The sequence below is a fragment of the Phycodurus eques genome, chromosome 6 (assembly GCF_024500275.1).
Source record: "Phycodurus eques isolate BA_2022a chromosome 6, UOR_Pequ_1.1, whole genome shotgun sequence".
NCBI classification, from domain to species: domain Eukaryota; kingdom Metazoa; phylum Chordata; class Actinopteri; order Syngnathiformes; family Syngnathidae; genus Phycodurus; species Phycodurus eques.
The window spans coordinates 10153435-10172644 of record NC_084530.1 but is presented as its reverse complement, the minus strand read 5'-3'; the positions used below and the strand labels follow the sequence as shown (position 1 = coordinate 10172644).

The 19210-nt window shown below is 43.2% G+C and overlaps 2 protein-coding genes across 7 annotated transcripts in view; both read left to right on the top strand.

Annotated features, from left to right (window-relative positions):
* The window catches only part of crebbpa (CREB binding protein a), a 71807-nt gene extending 65323 nt beyond the window's left edge, over window positions 1-6484 (top strand). For all 6 annotated transcript variants that reach the window (XM_061680707.1, XM_061680708.1, XM_061680706.1 and 3 more), the window contains 4 exons: window positions 403-570; window positions 2349-2510; window positions 2668-2949; window positions 3096-6484. In XM_061680707.1, coding sequence (XP_061536691.1) covers window positions 403-570; window positions 2349-2510; window positions 2668-2949; window positions 3096-5327 — 2844 coding nt within the window. In that variant the 3' untranslated portion in view covers window positions 5328-6484. The remainder of the gene's footprint in view (window positions 1-402; window positions 571-2348; window positions 2511-2667; window positions 2950-3095) is intronic.
* Window positions 6485-10519: 4035 nt separating this feature from the next.
* The window catches only part of slx4 (SLX4 structure-specific endonuclease subunit homolog (S. cerevisiae)), a 29072-nt gene continuing 20381 nt past the window's right edge, over window positions 10520-19210 (top strand). Inside the window, 3 exon segments of the mRNA XM_061678483.1 lie at window positions 10520-11262; window positions 12388-12595; window positions 15440-15661. Of these exon segments, the coding sequence (XP_061534467.1) occupies window positions 10866-11262; window positions 12388-12595; window positions 15440-15661 (827 nt within the window). The 5' untranslated portion in view covers window positions 10520-10865.

The window sequence follows — 19210 nt, the reverse complement described above, 5'->3', positions numbered from 1 at the left end:
TAGTCTACATAACGTTTTTGTTAAAAGTACATGAACATACCTCAAGCAAGCCTTAAACGAACGTCCTCTCTTGAGCACCGGTGACCACCAACACGTTTTTCCCCATTTTGTTCTTACAAACACACGGCGCGATCCATTATTGTTGTCGTCGCCATGGTAACAAGTGTATCTGGTCGCGTTTGCGTTGACACGATGAAGCCCAGTGATCGGAAAAAACGGGATGCGGTATCATTGAAATACAAGATTTTATTGCATTTGATTTCCCTCTATTTGCAGCAGGGCATGAATATGTATATTTTCAAGTTTTACACTGGTTCCACATATGCCTTTTTTTTTTTCTGGTATACATGCATTTTACCCCAGCATACATAATAAATTCGTAATTTATTGTCTTTTGCTCAGGATATTTTCAAACAGGCAACTGAGGACCGCCTAACCAGCGCCAATGAGCTGCCCTACTTTGAAGGAGACTTCTGGCCCAATGTTCTGGAGGAAAGCATCAAGGAGCTGGAGCAGGAGGAGGAGGAGAGAAAGAAGGAAGAGAACACTGCTGCCTCTGATACTCCTGAGGTGTGTCTCAACATTCTTAAACTTGTATTATCTTATTCTAGAATAGATTTTCCAGATTATTGTATCACGCCAGGATGCATTGGATTTGTAGTAGTTTGTCCTCAGCTAAATTACTTGTTGTTGAGAATACACATCAAAGGTTTATTTACATCTATGGTATATTGTCTTCCATTTACAAGCTTTTACAGCTTTATGAACAGGGATACACACAAATTTTGGTCTGTTACTCATTTTTTTTCTGGCCCACGACCTCATGGGAGTGGTGAATGTGGTTCTAGTATTTATTACTATTAATTGCAGTACTGTATTGATAATAGATGTAGCCTATAGCAATATCTTGAAAATTGTTCTTTAGATGTAATCACATTGTTTAACCTAATGCAGCCCTTAATTAAATAGCTTTAACAGAATAATCATGATCTGGAAAATGTTTATGGCCTGCATGTACTTGTACAAAATGTTAAATACAATAATTGCTACTTTCTAAAGCTTCTCATGACACTCAAATTGCTTCACAATAAAGGATTTATAGACCACTGATGTTACCAAAGGCAAAGTTTTATGTACAGAAATAGAATACAGGTAATTTTAGTTATCATACCTTTACAATAAAAAAAAAAGAACAGGCCTGTCAAAAGGTGACGCACTCGTGAATGTTATTGTTTACCTTTAATACTTACAGATCTTTACAATTTAAATGATTTACAATAGCATGAGTCTCCTGTTTCCATGTTGAGTGGTAAATTGTGACACTTCTTTCCATATCAAGAGATTTTGCCCTCCTAGACTCAATATTTTGTATTCATAAACTGTTCAAGCGCCTGTCTGTCATAGTTGTTCTTGTGTGTTTCGTTTGGCTTAAGTGCACGGAGAAACTTATTTCACAGAAAGCTCTACTAACTGGAGTACCTAATGCAATTTTGGTAAGCCTAACTATTTAATGAAAACCCATCATAACTTGTTTTCATGTCACAAACACTAATGCAGAACCCCTTGATGGTTTTCTACCATCCAGTTGGCACGTTTCATTAGCTTCACAACCTACTAATTATGTCATCTTTTTGTCAACAAAACGCTAAATAATGAACTAAAACATAATTGCTAAAACTAGAAGTTAAAACATAGGCAACTAGTTTGTGCTCAAGTTACTGCTCGTTTGAATTTGCCTCTCAAACTCGAGTCTCTGCGTGTTGTGTCCTTCAAGAATGACTCGTTCAAATGAACAAATTATTTACGTGAACATATTGAATGGAATCACTTGATGAACATTTGTTCCTTTCATAGTTCAATTGAACTCAGCCATGAGCTTGCCTTGTCCCACACGGGAAAGCGCCCTGGGAAACAGCGCCAACCCACCTCAGACAAATAATGTCGTCATTGGTTAGAAGCTAGGAGCACCAGCTGGTTTTTACAGTGCAGCTCTATGAGGCGGGAGGGGGAAACAGTATTGTGGCAGTGTTTAAACGGGAGCGGATGCATGATAAACAAGTGCACCTCTTCTCTCGCTTCCATTCAGGCAACAGTATGTCGTCCACAGCTCTACTTAGAGGGGGGAGAAATTGTTTTTTTAAAAAAGCAAAATGTTTGGTGTGCATATGCGAGGCAACAAATGAATTTAGTGCATGCTTATGGGCACCACTGTTTATAAATATCCCCTTGGCCTCTCTTGTTGACTCTTACAATATTGTAAGGTAATTAATGAATCTGTGAAATTATATGCTATCCTGTTATCATGAGGTAACAGATTTTCATACTTTCTTACTGTATATCACTCTCAGGGTACCCCAGGTGACAGTAAAAATGCTAAGAAGAAAAACAACAAGAAGACCAATAAAAACAAAAGCAGTGTGAGTCGCGCCAACAAGAAGAAGCCTGGAATGCCGAATGTAGCAAACGATTTGTCCCAGAAGCTTTATGCCACCATGGAGAAGCACAAAGAGGTGAGACTTTTTTTTTTTTTTTGCAACTAATTTAGATGACAGTTTTTGATCAAGACCAGACCACCAATAATGGACTGTGCGTGCGTGCATGTATGTGCTGTGCATTTTAACATGAAAGCTGTTAATTTCTTTCTAACTGTTTCTTTGTCTGCTATAGGTGTTCTTTGTAATCCACCTCCACCCCGGCCCCATGGTCAACACTTTGCACCCCATTATTGACCCCGACCCCTTGCTCTCCTGTGATCTGATGGATGGCCGTGATGCTTTTTTGACTTTGGCCAGGGACAAACATTGGGAGTTTAGCTCTCTCAGGAGATGCAAGTGGAGCACTATGTGTATGCTCGTTGAGCTGCACAACCAGGGACAGGACCGCTTTGTGTACACTTGCAATGAATGCAAGCACCATGTTGAGACACGATGGCACTGCACAGTGTGTGAGGTGTGTTACCCTTGTGACATAAGCATCTTTTGCATACTGATCCATTTTTTTCCCTGTAGTTATTTTTAAAATTGATGTCACTTGGATATAGTTTTTTTTTTTAATGCTGAGGTTACCTTACCTTGTCCCTGTCTTTCTTTTCGCAGGACTTTGACCTTTGTATTAATTGTTATAATGCAAAGGGCCATGAGCACCAGATGGTGAAATGGGGTCTCGGCCTGGATGATGACAACAACAGCCAGAGTGGCGAGGCCTCAAAGAGCCCACAGGAAAGCCGGCGTTTGAGCATCCAACGCTGCATCCAGTCTCTTGTCCATGCTTGTCAGTGCCGCAACGCCAACTGCTCTCTGCCGTCCTGCCAGAAGATGAAGAGAGTGGTGCAGCACACAAAGTGTTGCAAGCGGAAAACAAACGGTGGATGTCCTGTGTGCAAGCAGCTTATTGCTTTATGCTGTTACCATGCAAAGAACTGTCAGGAGAATAAGTGTCCGGTGCCATTCTGCCTGAATATCAAGCACAAGCTTCGCCAGCAGCAGCTGCAGCACAGGCTCCAGCAGGCTCACTTGATGAGGAGAAGAATGGCAACCATGCAAGGCAGAACCATGCCGCTACCGTCCCCACCGGCATCAGCTGCTCCAACAACTCCAACTTCCCATGCACAGCCCAACACACCCCAGACGCCACAGCCGCCACTGTCCAATCAGCCTCAGACCCCCAACTCGTCAGGTGTCATGTCCCCTTCTTTAACCAGTGCACCGCGCAATGAACAGCCCCAAGCAGCTGTGCCCCAAGGTAAGCCAGGGCCCCAGGCCTCCCCTCTGCATCAGCAACCGTCCCCTGTTCCACAGCCACCTCAGCCACAACAAATACAACAGCAGCCTCCCCTTGCTGCTGTCAAGATGGCCCGCCACATTGAATTGATGGCACAGGCTCAACAGAACCAGCAGAACTATCTGGTCAACATGAACGGCTTGCCGATGAACCCCCAGCAGCCACAACAGCGTATGACAGGACCAATGCAAGCACCCATGCAGATGGTACCAGGGCCACGGGTACCACAGGTCATGCAACCAAACATGGCCCCCGGTTCATGGCCTGGACCTGGAGGGCCCATGCAGGCTGCACAGAATCAACAACCAGGCCTTGTCCCAGGCCAGACCCCCACGCAGGCCATGACCATGCAGCGAGCCATGATGCCTCCAGGACAGCAACCTCCGGGGCAAAGGATGCTCATTCCACAGCAGCCTGGTGCAAGGCCACAGGCACCACAAAGACCTGGCGCTATAGCCCCCAATGCTCTTCAGGATCTTCTCCGTACCCTCAAGTCGCCCAGCTCACCTCAGCAACAGCAGCAAGTCCTCAACATCCTCAAATCAAACCCTCAGCTAATGGCTGCTTTCATTAAACAGCGAACCGCCAAGTACCACGCCAACCAACCACAGCAGCAAGCAGGTCAGCAGCCTGGTTTGCCCACAATGCAGACCATGGGCATGCCAGGAGTTACCGTGCAAAGACCAGGGATACCATCTCAGCAGCCTCAGCAACCTGCTGCTCAGGGTATGGCAGCGATGGGGGCGCAAGGGCAGCTGATGAATGCAGCACATAACACCAACCCGCAAATTCAAGAGCTCTATCGTCGCCAACTCTTGAGACAACAGCAGCAACAGCAACAACAGGCAGTGATGCCTCAGGGACACCCCGGCCAGTTCCCTGCCCAGGCCCAGGCTACAGCAGCTACGTACTCCCAACTCCGCATGCAGCAACAGCAGATTCAAGCCATGCAAGCAGGGGCAGGATCAGCTGGGGCCCCAATGGGCCAACTACCACCCATGGCCCAGCCGGGCATTGGAATGGACCCTACTCAGAAAATACTGCATCAACGAATTCTTCAGCAACAACAGCAGCAACATCTTCCTCAGCAGCAAGCTGTCCTCAAACAGCAGATGGCTTCTCCTGTCCAGCCCAGCCCCATGAGCCCCCAAACTCACCTGCTTGCCGGTCAGCCTCAAGGTGGGCAGCATCTCCCCAGCCAGCCCACATTAGCCAACAGTCTAAGCAACCAAGTGCGTTCCCCTGCGCCTGTTCAGTCCCCTTGTCCGACCTCGCAGCCACCACCACATTCCAGTCCCTCGCCGCAGATCCAGAACCAGCCCCAGCCCTCACCACAGCACCCACCTCCACCCCACTCCAGTTCCCCCCATCATGGACTTGGAGGCCCACTGTCAGGGTCCATGGAACAGGGACACTTGGGGACACCAGAACAAAGCGCCATGCTACCCCAGCTTAACCCTCCCAACAGAGGGGTACTAAATAGTGACTTGAGCATGGTGGGAGATGCGACAGGAGACACTCTAGAGAAGTTTGTGGAGGGATTGTAGCATTTCTGCTGGGAAATGAAGTACCAGGGACCCTTCCTAAATTCTTCCTAACTTCCCTCAGACTCTTTATCTTAGAGGGCTTTGTTTGTTCTTTCTACTATTGAGAGCATTTTTGTACCTGTATTAAAAAAAAACTTGTAAAAACAAAAAAAAGAGAATTTGTTAAGTTGGGGCGGGGGGGTTAAAGTCCAACACCCCGTGGGAATAAAATATTCCTCAAGGTTTTTTTTTTTTTTTTGCTTCCTGCAACTGCAACGGGGTTTGCAATTAGCTTCTTAAAATGCAATTTAAGTCACAAAGAATATATTTTTTGGTTGAGACCAAATCAATACTCAATTTATTTTTGGTTGGTTCTTGGTATGATTTCATGCCATCCTCATTTTTTTTTTTTTTTTTTTAAAGAAAATGTACAATTGAATTGTATTATTCATATCTTTTGTACCATTAGGGGAAAAAAAGTTTGTCTGGAAGCTGGGCCAGGGTTTTGTTCTATTGTCAAGCTGTTGTCCCTGGGATTTGTGGTCATGCATTATATAATTCATCAATGATGTGCTGAGGGACTGAGACCTCTTCTCTGTGTGTATGAAGAGCACTCAGTTGTATTAAAATAGGAAATGGACTGTGGCAGGTTGTTTACACACATGTATACAGGTGCACATGAAGACACCGACGCAAACCTCACGCTCATTAAAAGAATCAGATCCTACTGGTACCACAAACCCCCCAAAACTAACATTTACAGCGCCCATCTCAGATGCCTGGATGTTGGAAAGTCTTGTTTTTGCAGGTGTAGAAAATTGTTACTTTGACATTAAAAAAATGATTTGTCACGCTTTTTTCAATCAAATATTATAAAGAGAGTGGGAGAAAGAGAGCAGTGCCCTAAACTCAGGTGGAATGATCACCCACCCTTTAAATTATACACTAAAGTGTGTTTGAAGAATGGAGGCACCATCAAGATTCTCTCTGAGTCATCGACCCTCATTCTTCTAGCCAAAAACTTGAACGGGCGGGGAGAGTTTGCTTTTTCTTCCATTGTAAATCCACATAAAGCAAAGTACTATGAATATAAGGAAGAGAACAAACACACTGTACAAACTGGTAAAAGGCTAATTTCTTACTTCTATACCATATTGTTAAATAAACTGATGAAACGGATGAACTAAACTGTTGACTAAAAAGGATCACTCCTATTACTATTTTCTTAATTTGTTTCAGAACTGGCTCTTGGGACATGGAATGTCACCGCTCTGGCAGGGAAGGAGCCCGAGCTGGTGTGTGAGGTCGAGAAGTTCCGACTAGATATAGCCGGTCTCGCCTCCACACACAGCTTGGGCTCTGGTCCCAGTCCTCTTGAGAGCGCTCCTGCTGGGGACTCCATCGTTCGCGTGGGCAATGACAGTGAGACCTGGAAGGGTGTGATTGGGAGGAACGGCCCCCCCCCCCCGATTAGAACCCGAGCGGTGTTCTGTTATTGGACTTCTGTGCTCATCACGGATTGTCCATAACAAACACCATGTTCAAGCATATGGGTGTCCACACGTGCACTTGCCACCAGGACACCCTAGGTCGCAGTTCAATGATCGACTTTGTGGTCATATCATCGGACTTCCGGCCGCATGTCTTGGACACTCGGGTGTAGAGAGGGGCGGAGCTGTCAACTGATCACCACCTAGTGGTGAGTTGGCTCCGATGGTGGGGGAAGATGCTGGTCCGACGTGGCAGGCCCAAATGTATTGTGAGGGTCTGCTGGGAACGTCTTGCAGAATCCCCTGTCAGAAGGAGTTTCAACTCCCACCTCCGACAGAACTTTGCTCATGTTCCAGGGGAGGTGGGGGACATAGAGTCTGAGTGGACCATGTTCCGCGCCGCCATTGCCGAGGCGGCCAGGGACGACCTAGGACACGCTGGAGAGACTACGTCTTTAGGCTGGCCTGGGAACGTCTCGGGATTCCCCCGGAAGAGCTGGATGAAGTGGCTGGGCAGAGTGAAGTCTGGGCGTCCCTGCTAAAGAAAGCTACTGTCCCCGCGACCCGACCTCGGATAAGCGGTAGAAAATGGATGGATGGATGGATGGATGTTTCAGCTCAAGATTCTTTATAGAAAATGTCATTAGCACATTTACAAATGTTCCTCATATTCCCCTTCAATTAATTATTTTTCATTACAACCACTTCTCTTAATGTGGGTTGGAAATATTGAGTGAGCTTCAGATTGCAGTCATGCACGGATGACAAGTGGGGACTAATCATTTTATCGTTTACCCTAAAAATTGGTAGCTGTGGAAAATAAAAAAAATTTACTCATCAGCCTAACACCATGTGAATGCATCAAATCAAACTTCAGCACATTATGATGCTAGATTTGTATAAAAAAATTTACGCGCAAAAAAAGCCAGTGCTTTGAAAACGACAGGTCAAAGACCAAGGTCAACACAAAATACTAATTGGGGGACTTTACCCTGAAGACAAGACTGATCCATCAGACCAGGAGTGTCAAACTCCTTTTTGTCTCGGGCCACATTGTTTAATTGCGTCATTATATTATTACATATGTAGCGTACATTGGTTTAGATAAGAATTTTATTAATTTGGAAAAATATATGAACGAAGGTAAACTCGTGCATTCACTTCCGGGTTAGTCCGATTTACGCTTTAACGTTAAAATTCAACTAATTTGTCATAAAGGAGCACCACGTCCCTTTTTATATGTATAAAATTTAGAAGAAAGCGACGACAAACCTTTTATCAGTCTCATAATCTAAAGGTTGCTACATTGTTTAGGAAATCTACGAGGGATCTATAGGGAAACACAAAGAGGGTAACTCCAACAAGGAAACGCGAATAATGGTGAAAGAAAATATGCGTATGAAGAGGGAAATAGAACATCGTGTGTTGTACTAAAGTTTAAAACGTGAGCGCTTAATGCGTCCAGTCCGAGCGATAGGGAGGACAAAATTGGGATTGTGTGATGCTAGCAATTTCCCCAAAATTATTAGGCACTAATCTTGTACCTCATGGCGATAATTGCCGCGTCTACTCAACAATGTAGATCAGCTGATGTGCGGGGTGGTCCGTCTCGGGACGCGAGGAGGGAGGTTTGGTTGACGCAAAAGATGCACAAAAGTCAAACAAAAACAGGCGGAAAAAGGGAAAGAGGTTCTTCACGCGTTCTGTGGGAGGTTGTGACTGTTTTTCTTCCTGCCTCTTCAAGGACTTGCTAGCAATTTCAGAGCGATCACACTTGGCTGGAAGTGTACCTGGTACTTTTAGTAGCAGCTGCTCTGATTGCCTAGCGGTGACCCACGTAGAGGCTGGGAACCCGAGTCCGTTCTCATCCCAGCATTCACGTTGGCCTAACACCGTGTCCGAACAAAAGAAAGGGAGCAAGGCAAGAGCGAAGCGCCAAGAGCGTTAGGCGGCGGGAGTCGGGGGTTAAATACCCAGGGGGTGTGTTCAAAGAGGACCGAGGACCAGACAAGACCACACCCATCAGCTTGAATCTAGTCAAGCTGATGGGTGTGGTCTTGTCTGGTCCTCGGATTTTACAATTTTGACCCATAAAATGGGTTTAAAATCATATAGTAATATAAAATACTCCCAACTTTGTACTCTTTACTCATAGGTCAACAATATCAAATGAATGTTTTATTTTGAGTCTTGGCAAATCAACTGCTTATGTTTCAACATTTTTCATGCTGTTTGGGGTCTCGCAGCTGCACCAGTAAAGTTGACACACTAACACAGACATCAAGGCATACATTTGGAATATTTCTGCAGAGTTTGTGAAATATCAAAACGGACATTTTATCTTCAGCTAAAAACCACTGAATGGAAGTTTATGGGTTGCAGTACTGTCAAGCTCCAGTGGGTGGCGCCGTGTGTGCACATTTGTCGCTCTGTCCCTTTTTGCTGCTGTCAGTTCAAACGAAGAAAAAGACTGATGACTAAACCAAGATTTCGAGTGGTCCTGCTAATTACTTTAGGGCCCAGTAGGCGGCGTCTTGTGGTAGTCTCACAGCAGGGCTGCTTGGAAGAAAGCAGTTTATCAAGTCGTGGGGGAGTTACTGTGACACCTCAGGTTGCGGGGAGCATGTCCGCTACACTTATATACAACAAATTGATGGATAAGTACTTTTGCAATCAGAAGTCAAGGATAATAGTTTGTTCAACTATTGAAAAAGGGCTTTTGTCTCCAAAAAAATATTACATGTGAAAATTTGAAATTTTGGTTCAAATTTTAGTAAGAATCATGGAAGTTGACACACATGATTTGCTTTCGCAGGCCACATAAAATGATGCGATGGACCAGGTCTTGCCCCCAGCCCTTAAGTTTGACACCTATGAATTAGTTTTGATTTTTCATTATTTTGTTGTAGTTATGTCCGCTACCGTATAAGGGGTGCTATATTTGAGAGCATGGACCAGTTTAGGAAAAGTATAAAATCAGATTTCAGCTTTTCAAGGTAACAAACGGCACGGCATGGTGGTTGCCCTTTGGTGCGAACGTGAGTGCGAATGGTTGTTTGTCGCTATGTGCCCTGCGATTGGCTGGCGACCGGTTCAGGACGTACCCTGCCTCCTGCCTCCCGCCCGAAGATAGCTGGAATAGGCTCCACCCTAGTGAGGATGAGTGGTAAGGAAAATGGATGGATGGAAATTGACTACAATCATTAAATAATTAAATATTTATTTTATGAAATCTGTGTCCGTGCAAATCTAGTGGACACATTTTGCTTTTATATTTTTTGTCTTTTATGTAGAAACAACACAAATTCAATTGCAAAGGGGCTGGAATACAAACAGGCAAAAAGACAGTCTCATTATAGAAATATTATATAGAGCACATAAATCCAAAGTTTTATGTGCTTCCATATTCGTGGAGTGTCTTAATAGAAGTAATATATTGCTTGATTTCATGTTCAAAAATGCAAAACTGTTTTTGATTAGCGTATTGACATTATTTAATTTAGACGACATTATAAAAAAGAAAAAGAAACTTTACTTTTTTGGGTTGTTAATGAAGCCAAACAATAAATGTTCAAACCAAAAAAAGAAAGTTTTGGTTCTTTACAGAGGAAAAATCAAGTTATAAATAAATTTCCTAGTAGACGAGTTGCGTTTTAAAAGCGCAGCCAGCATAACCCGGAAGTGAAGCTTTTTTTCCCCCCTTACCGTCACATGACCATAAGTCAAAAATGGTTAGAGTCTGGTTCTGCCTATTGAATGATTCATTAATGAAAATTAATAAGAATGAAGCACAACTTTGATGCTGAAAGTCCGGTGAGAAGGCAAGTCAAAGACACGACTAGCGAGCCAATGTTGTGACCAATGCCCTTTTTTTTTTTTACGGATAGAAACTTGGAACGAATGTAATATTTGTTACCGTTTGTTTTTCATAATAGTCCCTGTGGATCCTTGAATCAAGCTGGAAGGAACTAACTCACACGTTGGCTATCTGTTAGTGATGTTTGCCACCGCCGTGTACATGCTGGGGCGATATTTTCAACAAAGGTGACCACAAAAAAGGGTCTCAATCATGAACGACTCGGACCAGGACTTTGTTGACCTCTGCTCAAAGCTGTTGAAACGTTCCCGCAAGAAAGAAGTTGAGCCAAAACAAAGGCGCGCATTCCAGCATACATCAATTCAGGCAAGCAATGAAGACGAGAGAAGAAACAAGGAGGGCTCTCGGTCTCATTGTGTCGGAGCCGAATCACTGTATGCTCGTAGCGAAGCGCAACAGGTCGTGGGAAAAACGGGCAAGGGTGTGCACGATTCAGCAGATGCTGAGCTGGCTTCAGTGCAGACAACTGAAAAGGGCTTGGGGGCGAAAGACAAATTGCTCAGCAGGATGCAACACTTCAAAAAAGCCGCTCTGCCTATGATGGTGCACAACGTGGAGCATAGCAGGCATTCATCTCCTCCACAGTCAGGTGAGCTGACGTGATGTTTGGTAGTTCTTTCTCTCTTTCAACCGTACACGTTATACAATAGATATAAAAAGTCTACACACCCCTGTTCAAATGCTAATGAGACAAAAGATAAACGTTTCAGACTTTTTATGCCATGCGTGTGACCTGTAACCTGTGCAACATATTTGAAAAACAAAACAAAAAAATATTTTACAGAGGGGATTGGGAAGTTAAAATAGATACCTAAGATAATATTGTTGCACAAGTGTGCGAACCGGGGCCTGTTCTAGACATGCATACTTGAGGTTGACCGGCAGGAATGTTAGGATGCCTTGCAGAGAGGCCACTGTCTGTCAACAGCAGTCGTTAGGTGCAAACTCCCTCGTCACTATTCCATTCAGTTGTTAAAAAAAAGAGCTTGTGGAGCTGGCTCAAGGCAAATAGAGGCCATGTTTTTTTTTAATAGTTATTTGTTGGAGGCGGAATTATTGAGTCTCTTTGGAATGGATGAAAGGGCAGGGTATGCGGGAGATGGGTAGTGTCGAAAGCCACCTCCTCTGTTTAGAGATGGTCTTTCCACCTTAACGTAGATGGCTTGTTTCACTCCTCTTTCAAACCACCTGTCTTCTCTGTCAAGAATGCACATTTTTGTCCTCAAAAGAGTGCTGTTTATCTTTTAAGATGCAGGTAGACAGCGGTCTTTACTGACTGTAGTGTGTGAGTAACACTACAAGTCTGAGGGAATTCAAACACAAATATTCCATAAAATCTCCATTTACGTTTGGATTAATTTATGTTTTACGAGGTATGCTTTTTATTCTTCTCTCTTCCCACACTTGAAAGAGAAACAGCACTCTTTTGAGGACAAAGATGTGCTGATACTGGACAGAGAAGACAGATGGTTTAAGGCATGCGGCCAACTTGAAGGATAAATAGTTGATTTTTCACATTAGCCTTAGTGCTGTCCTACCTAGTCTTGTGCATGAACTGATGAAGCCTGCTGAGACTCTTCAGCCATCAGTTTGTGACCTCAAGCTGTAGCGCACTTGGTTTCTGCAGCAGGATAACGATCCAAAATACACTAGCATTCAACTTCTGAAACAACAATAAACCAATGCAATGAAATGCACACTGATCTTTTCCCAGAAGTACTACAGTGCTCCACTTCAGGTCACCATCTGAGGCCTCAGGACAGTGATGAGGCTGTGGCCATGCGGCTGCAGGAGCAACTTGACCGTGAGGCGACAGAGGTCCACTCACTGGACTTGGCAGCTGAGGGTCTCTTCTTCTGTCACATCTGTCACAGAGCTTTATCTCACATGACACCTGAGGGGCGCACACAGCACATAAACAGGTCAGTGTTTTTACTAAGCAACAAGAAGTTACCAATTGCCCTTCTTTTGGGTAATCAGGATGGTCTTCATTAAATGTGGTAGAACAATATGCATGGCTTAATAATACTACACATAGTACAAAAAGTAAGAACATTTGTTTTGTTATTTCTTTGTGACGACATTGTCTGTTGACAACAAATTGTAAAGTGTTGGAAAGCCAGTTTCTTTCCATTTTAAATGAGGCCACATTTGTAAGTAACAGGCATTTGTTGGAAGAGCAGCAGAACTATGTGGGTTGTGCCCATGAAAAAGTTGCCAGATCTCATCCAATGACAAGCATCTTATTTTGCTGTTGCCATTGATTCTTGTTTGGTATTTTGATTGAAGATTGAAAAAAACAAGAAATACTGGCAATTTTAACATCAATCAGGAGCCTCAGTAGCATGTAGAAGAACCATACACAGCCACAACCACATGGCACCTTCTCCTTATGCTTGTCAGGCACTGCTGTGGAATGGTATCCTATTCTTCAACCAACTTTTGTCGCAAGTAAGCCAACATTGTTGTGTTGTGAAAAGCACACCCAAGGTGATCTAACAAGTATTCAATCGGGTTGTGAGGTCAGGACTGCTGGCAGCCTATTCTGACCTCTCCACTCCCACATTCAGAGGTAGCGTTGTCATCTTTGGTCCCAGACTGCGGTGATACGGAATTGCCACTGGTTATAGAATAGTCGACCTTAAATTCTTGTGACAGAAGAATTTAAGGTGGACGTGGGACTGCATCAGGGATCAGCCCTGAGCCCCTTCCTTTTTGCAGTGGTGATGGAGAGGCAGACAGATGACGTTAGACTGGAATCCCCGTGGACCATGATGTTTGCAGATGACATTGTGATCTGCAGTGAAAGCAGGGAGCAGCTGGAGGAACAGTTAGAAAGATGGAGGCATGCACTGGAAAGAAGAGGAATGAAGATTAGCCGAAGTAAAACAGAATATATGTGCATGAATGAGAGGGCTGGTGGGGGAAGAATGAGGCTACAGGGAGAAGCGATAGCAAGGGTGGAGGACTTTAAATACTTGGGGTCAACCGTCCAGAGCAATGGTGAGTGTGGTCAGGAAGTGAAGAAACGGGTCCAAGCAGGTTGGAACGGGTGGAGGAAGGTGTCAGGTGTGTTATGTGACAGAAGAGTCTCTGCTAGGATGAAGGGCAAAGTTTAGAAAACAGTAGTGAGGCCAGCCATGATGTATGGATTAGAGACAGTGGCACTGAAGAGACAACAGGAAGCAGAGCTGGAGGTGGCGGAAATGAAGATGTTGAGGTTCGCTCTCGGAGTGACCACGTTGGATAAAATTAGAAATGAGCTCATCAGAGGGACAGCCAAGGTTCGATGTTTTGGAGACAAAGTTAGAGAGCGCAGACTTCAATGGTTTGGACACGTCCAGAGGAGAAATAGTGAGTATATTGGAAGTAGGATGATGAGGATGGAGCTGCCAGGCAAGAGAGCTTGAGGAAGACCAAAGAGAAGGTTGATGGATGTCGTGAGGGAAGACATGATGGTAGTTGGTGTTCGAGAGGAGGATGCAGGAGATAGGCTTACATGGAAAAGGATGACGCGCTGTGGCGACCCCTAACGGGACAAGCCGAAAGGAAAAGAAGAAGAAGAAGATAGAATCTCATCTTGATATCTCTTTGGATTGAGTTTGCCACCAGTGATGACAAGCCTGTTTTTTTCCAGTGAGAGAAATGCCAAAAAATGCACACCATCACACTGCTTCCACCAAAAGATGTTACCCTATCAGTGCAGCAATCAGCGTAGCGTTCTTCGCTTCTCCTCCTCACTGTGACGCTATTATCCAACAGCTGTAGGCAGAATCTGGACATATTGCTGAACATTATATTTCTCCACATATTTAGGATCCAATGCATGTGTTGCAGACATCAGCTCCAGTACAAGAAGCTCAAATAAGAGCCAATGGCAACAGCAAAATAAGCTTTTCTGCCTTGGCAGACATTTAGCAAATTTTTCACGCGCACAACCCACATACTCTGCTCCGCTGCTCATCCCACAAATGCATATTCCTTACAAATGCGACACCAATTAAAAGGAAAATAAACTGGCTGTCCAGCAGTCAGATTTATTGGCAAGAAGCACATTACAAAGAAAGAAATCTGCCAAACAGACATTTCCTTATTTCTTTTCATGCACACATTTATAATAATATTTAGAGTATAAGATCACCTTTTTTAGTCCCACAATGGGTAATTTGCACCATTTCAGCACCAATAATGGATAGAGGAAATACAAAAAGAGCACACAACAGAAGACATTTGGCTGCAAATGTGTCCACCATTTCAAGATTGATGCAATAAGTACAGTAAAATAACAAATATGGAAGCCATAATTTATTAACTATTACAATTATAGAGTAGTAATTATGTTGTGGAACGGAACAGCATGCAGAATTATTTTTTGTCCTACTACCTAAGATACTGCAATAACTGTCCCACAGTAATGTTCTTGACATCATTTTAAAAATATGGAAGTTCAGAGAAATTGTTCAGGAAGTGAATTTCTATAGGTTGGCAGCGCTGCAGTCATAGCTATAAATGTAATTTTAGTAATGATTAGATAGTTTTATAATTAATAATTAGCAGTTTTGATTCATTTTTATATTTGAGTTAATGTAAAACGCCATGTGTTGCATTCTTTTGTATGGAAAGTGCTTACAAATTCTGTTTGATTGGTAATTTCGGTTGTATGCCTTGGGCTCCCCAATTTCAGTTTTTCTGTTTCGGTCAAGAATTTTCATTTTGGTGCATCACTAATTGTAATTGTACTAAAATGTATACATTTCTGCTGTTAGATGTTTGGATAACAGTGAGCATCAAATTGCTGCTCCTCCTCCACCTCCTCCGCCTCTGGGTGTCCCTGACTGTCCAATTTGTGGTAAGAAATTCAAGTCGCACAAGAGTCGCTGTGCCCACTTGAAGCGTTGCTCGGCAGTCATGGGCGTCAGTCCTGCCGACCTGCTACAGGCTCTCCAGAGGCAGGCAGAGGAGATGCAGCATGCTGCTACCAACACACTGTATGTCTACTCTAGCCACACTTCCCATCAGTCAAGCATACATATAGGAGAACCTCTGTGGTCAAACAAAGTCCATTCCTCATCAATGTCTGACTTTGGGGGATTTTGAAACAAATGTTTCCGTATGGAAATAGAAATCCATTCCAGGGTCAAACTGTTGCCATCATACAATCTTTATTCCCTTGAGATGCGATTTTAAAGAAAACATGCATTTTTTTCACAATTTCAAACAATACTAATGGTTGAATCCTGAGTGTTGCTAACTTAGCGATTTTTTTTTGGCTGGATTTGGATGAACTTTTCTGACGCCTCAGGTGACCTATTTTTTATTTATTTATTAGAAGAATTGATTGGCAAAAAAAAAAAACACTTTTTGTGGTGTTAAATAAGACTTCTGTAGACTCTTGAGACTCCCTCAGAGAACCACATGTTCAGGCCTTCGTCTCCAGGCTGCAAATAAATGGCACTATAATGAAGCCTAGGGTTGGGCATCGTTTGAATTTGAGCGATTCTGGTTCTTCATTTCGATTCCAGTTCCAAACGATTCTCGATTCCGATTCTTTTAGGGACTGGGTCGAAAAGGTTTGCATGGTTTAAATAAAGAGTGTCCTAATTATGAACATCCATTTTATTAGCAGCTTGCCGCATGAACTAAAATGAACATTGGAGTCTGTGTTCTTTATAACCAGTATCAATATCAAACCTATGAACTAAAAGGCAATGTGTGTGGGACTAACCCTATTGACGTAATAGACATTAATTATTGTTTCAGCTACAAGTTAAAATAGCATTGTTAAAGTAGTTATTTGCGACTGTTTTATCACTTCAAATGGTTTATAAGTGCAAGTTTTTTAACTTTACTTCCTGTTTGAAGCATTTAGCCTTTTATTTTGAAGGGTACGCACCGGAACCCGGCATTTTGGCACGAAAAGTAACTTCACACGACACTGAATTTTGACAATGAAAGTAATGGAACCAAGCGATATAAAATGTTGATTCCTTTACCTACCCACCGATGAGACACAAGGTTAGTGTTTGTCATACCGTGTGACTTTTTTTGTGAATTTTGTCACAATTCATTGTGATGTAAAGTTGCTAGTTTGACCTTTGGTGAAGTTTTAGCTCAATGTTAAGCTTGTCATGCGACTGTTTCTACTTTCTTTCCAGTATGATGAAGTAACTTATTTCATTTTTGTGTCCGTCATCAGCGCTTGGTTTGAAGACTAAAATAAACGCTAAAAACCATCAGTGCAAGAGTGCAACCCAGCGTTTAACTTGTTAGAAGTTCCGCGCGGTGTAGGCTGAGGCTCAGAACGCGTCAGACTTCTACACATCGTGAAAGGCTCCTTTGCACAATATAATCTTTATCCAAGTGTTGCACTGAGGTGACTGGTCATTTATTTTAACATAGTTAACACTTTTGTTCGCCGCTGCTGTTGGGCACAAGCACAGCTTTGTGCGTGTTCTTCTTCGTTGGTTTTCGCTGCTTCTTCGGGGTCGGTGGACTGTAGGCATCGAAACTGGGAAACGATTTTTTTTATTTTATTTGAATGATCCCGGGTGAACCGGAATGTTAGTCCCGGTTCCAATCGATTCTCGATACCCAACCCCAATTAAGCCGCCATTTAATTTCATTCATTTAACCATATACACTCAAAATCCAAATTGAATGACCTCAGAGGTTCCATTGTCTGTATATCTATATCAAAATAATAACATAATGTAAAAAAAATAGTCCCTTCCAAAAGTATTGGAACGGCAAGGTCAATTCCTTTGTTTTTGTTCAGACCAAAAAAGATGAATATGAGACAAAAGTTCAGAATCTAGATGTGTTAAAACTCAGGACAGAGCACCTTTTGTTTGAACCCACTTACTTTTCAAGTGAGCAAAAGTATTGGAATGTGACTGATGGATGTTTCTAGTTGCTCAGGTATTGCCTTTTGGATAGATTGCTTAAACAGTGCTTGCGTTTGGCTTTGTGTTTCACCTGTGAAAACTGCATATGCTGTTAAGCAAAGACGAAGACCAGAGAGATATGAATGGGAGAAAAGCAAACCATTTTGAAGCTGAGAGAAGAGGGAAAATCAATCAGAGCTATTGCACAAACATTGGGCATAGCCAATACAAAAATTTGGAATGTCCTGAAAAAGATAAACTACTGGTGAACTGAGCAACAGACATCGAACAGGTTGGCCAAGCGTATCAACAGCAGTTGATGACAGAAACATTGTGAAGAAACACCCAAAGACAACAGTCAGTGACATCACTGCCAACCTCCATACGGCACGGATGAAGGTATCACAATCCACTGTTCAAAGAAGACTTCAAGAGAATAAATTTACATGCCATACTACAAGATGCAAAACACTCATCAGCAAAAGGAATCGGAAGGCCAGATTGGATTTTGCAAAGGAGTACAAAGATGAGACTCAAAAGTTTTGGAGCAAAATTTTATGGACTGATGAGACCATGATTAACCTCTACCTAAGTAATGGAAAGGCCAAAGTATGGAGAAGGAAATGATCTGCTTATGATCCAAAACACACAAGCTCATCTGTGAAGCATGGTGGCGGTAATGTAATGGCTTGGGCTTGCATGCCTGCTTCTGGAACGGGCTCAATAGTCTTTATTGATGCAGTAACTCATGATAGTAGCAGCAGAATTAATTTTGAAGTGTACAAAACCATTTTGTCTGGCAATTTACAAAAAAGTGCATCCAAACTAATCAGGAGAAGCTTCATCATGCAACAAGACAATGACCCAAAACACACTGGCAACCCAACAAAGGACTTCATCGGGGGGAAAAGTGGAAGGTCTTAGTCTAACCAAGTCAATCATTGGACTTTAACCCAATAGAGCATGCATTTTACCTCCTGAAGGGAGAAACCCCCAGTAACAAACAAGAGCAGAAGAGGCTGCAGTTAAGGCCTGGAAAAACATTTCAAATGAAGAATGCAACGGTCTGTTGAAGTCAATGGGTCACAGGCTTGCTTGCAAGTAAGGGTGATGCCACCACAGACTGGTTCGCACATCCGCCTCACCGTTCTGAGGACCCGGGTTCAAATCCAGCCTCGCCTGTGTGGAGTTTGCATGTTCTCCCCCTGCCTGTGTGGGGTTTCTCCGGGTATTCATGCATGGTAGGTTAATTGAAGACTCTCAATTGCCCGTAGGTGTGAATGTGAGTGTGAATCATTTTTTGTTTATATGTGCCCTGCGATTGGCTGGCAACCAGTTCAGGATGTACCCCACTTCTTGCCCACAGTTAGCTGGGGATAGACTCTGGCATACGCACGACCCTCGTGAGGATAAGCGGTGTAGAAAATAGGTGGATGGATGGGTTGTACCACCAAATATTAAATGTTATTCACTTTAAGTTAATTTCATAATGTCTGTTCCAATACTTATCCTCATTTGAAAAGTGGGTGGCTTCAAACAAAAGGTGGTCTGTCCTGAGTTGTTTCACGCATCTAGATGTAAATATCATGAAATAAAAGCTGGAATTCTGAACTTTTGTCTCATATTCATCTTTTGATCTGAAACCCAAATGTC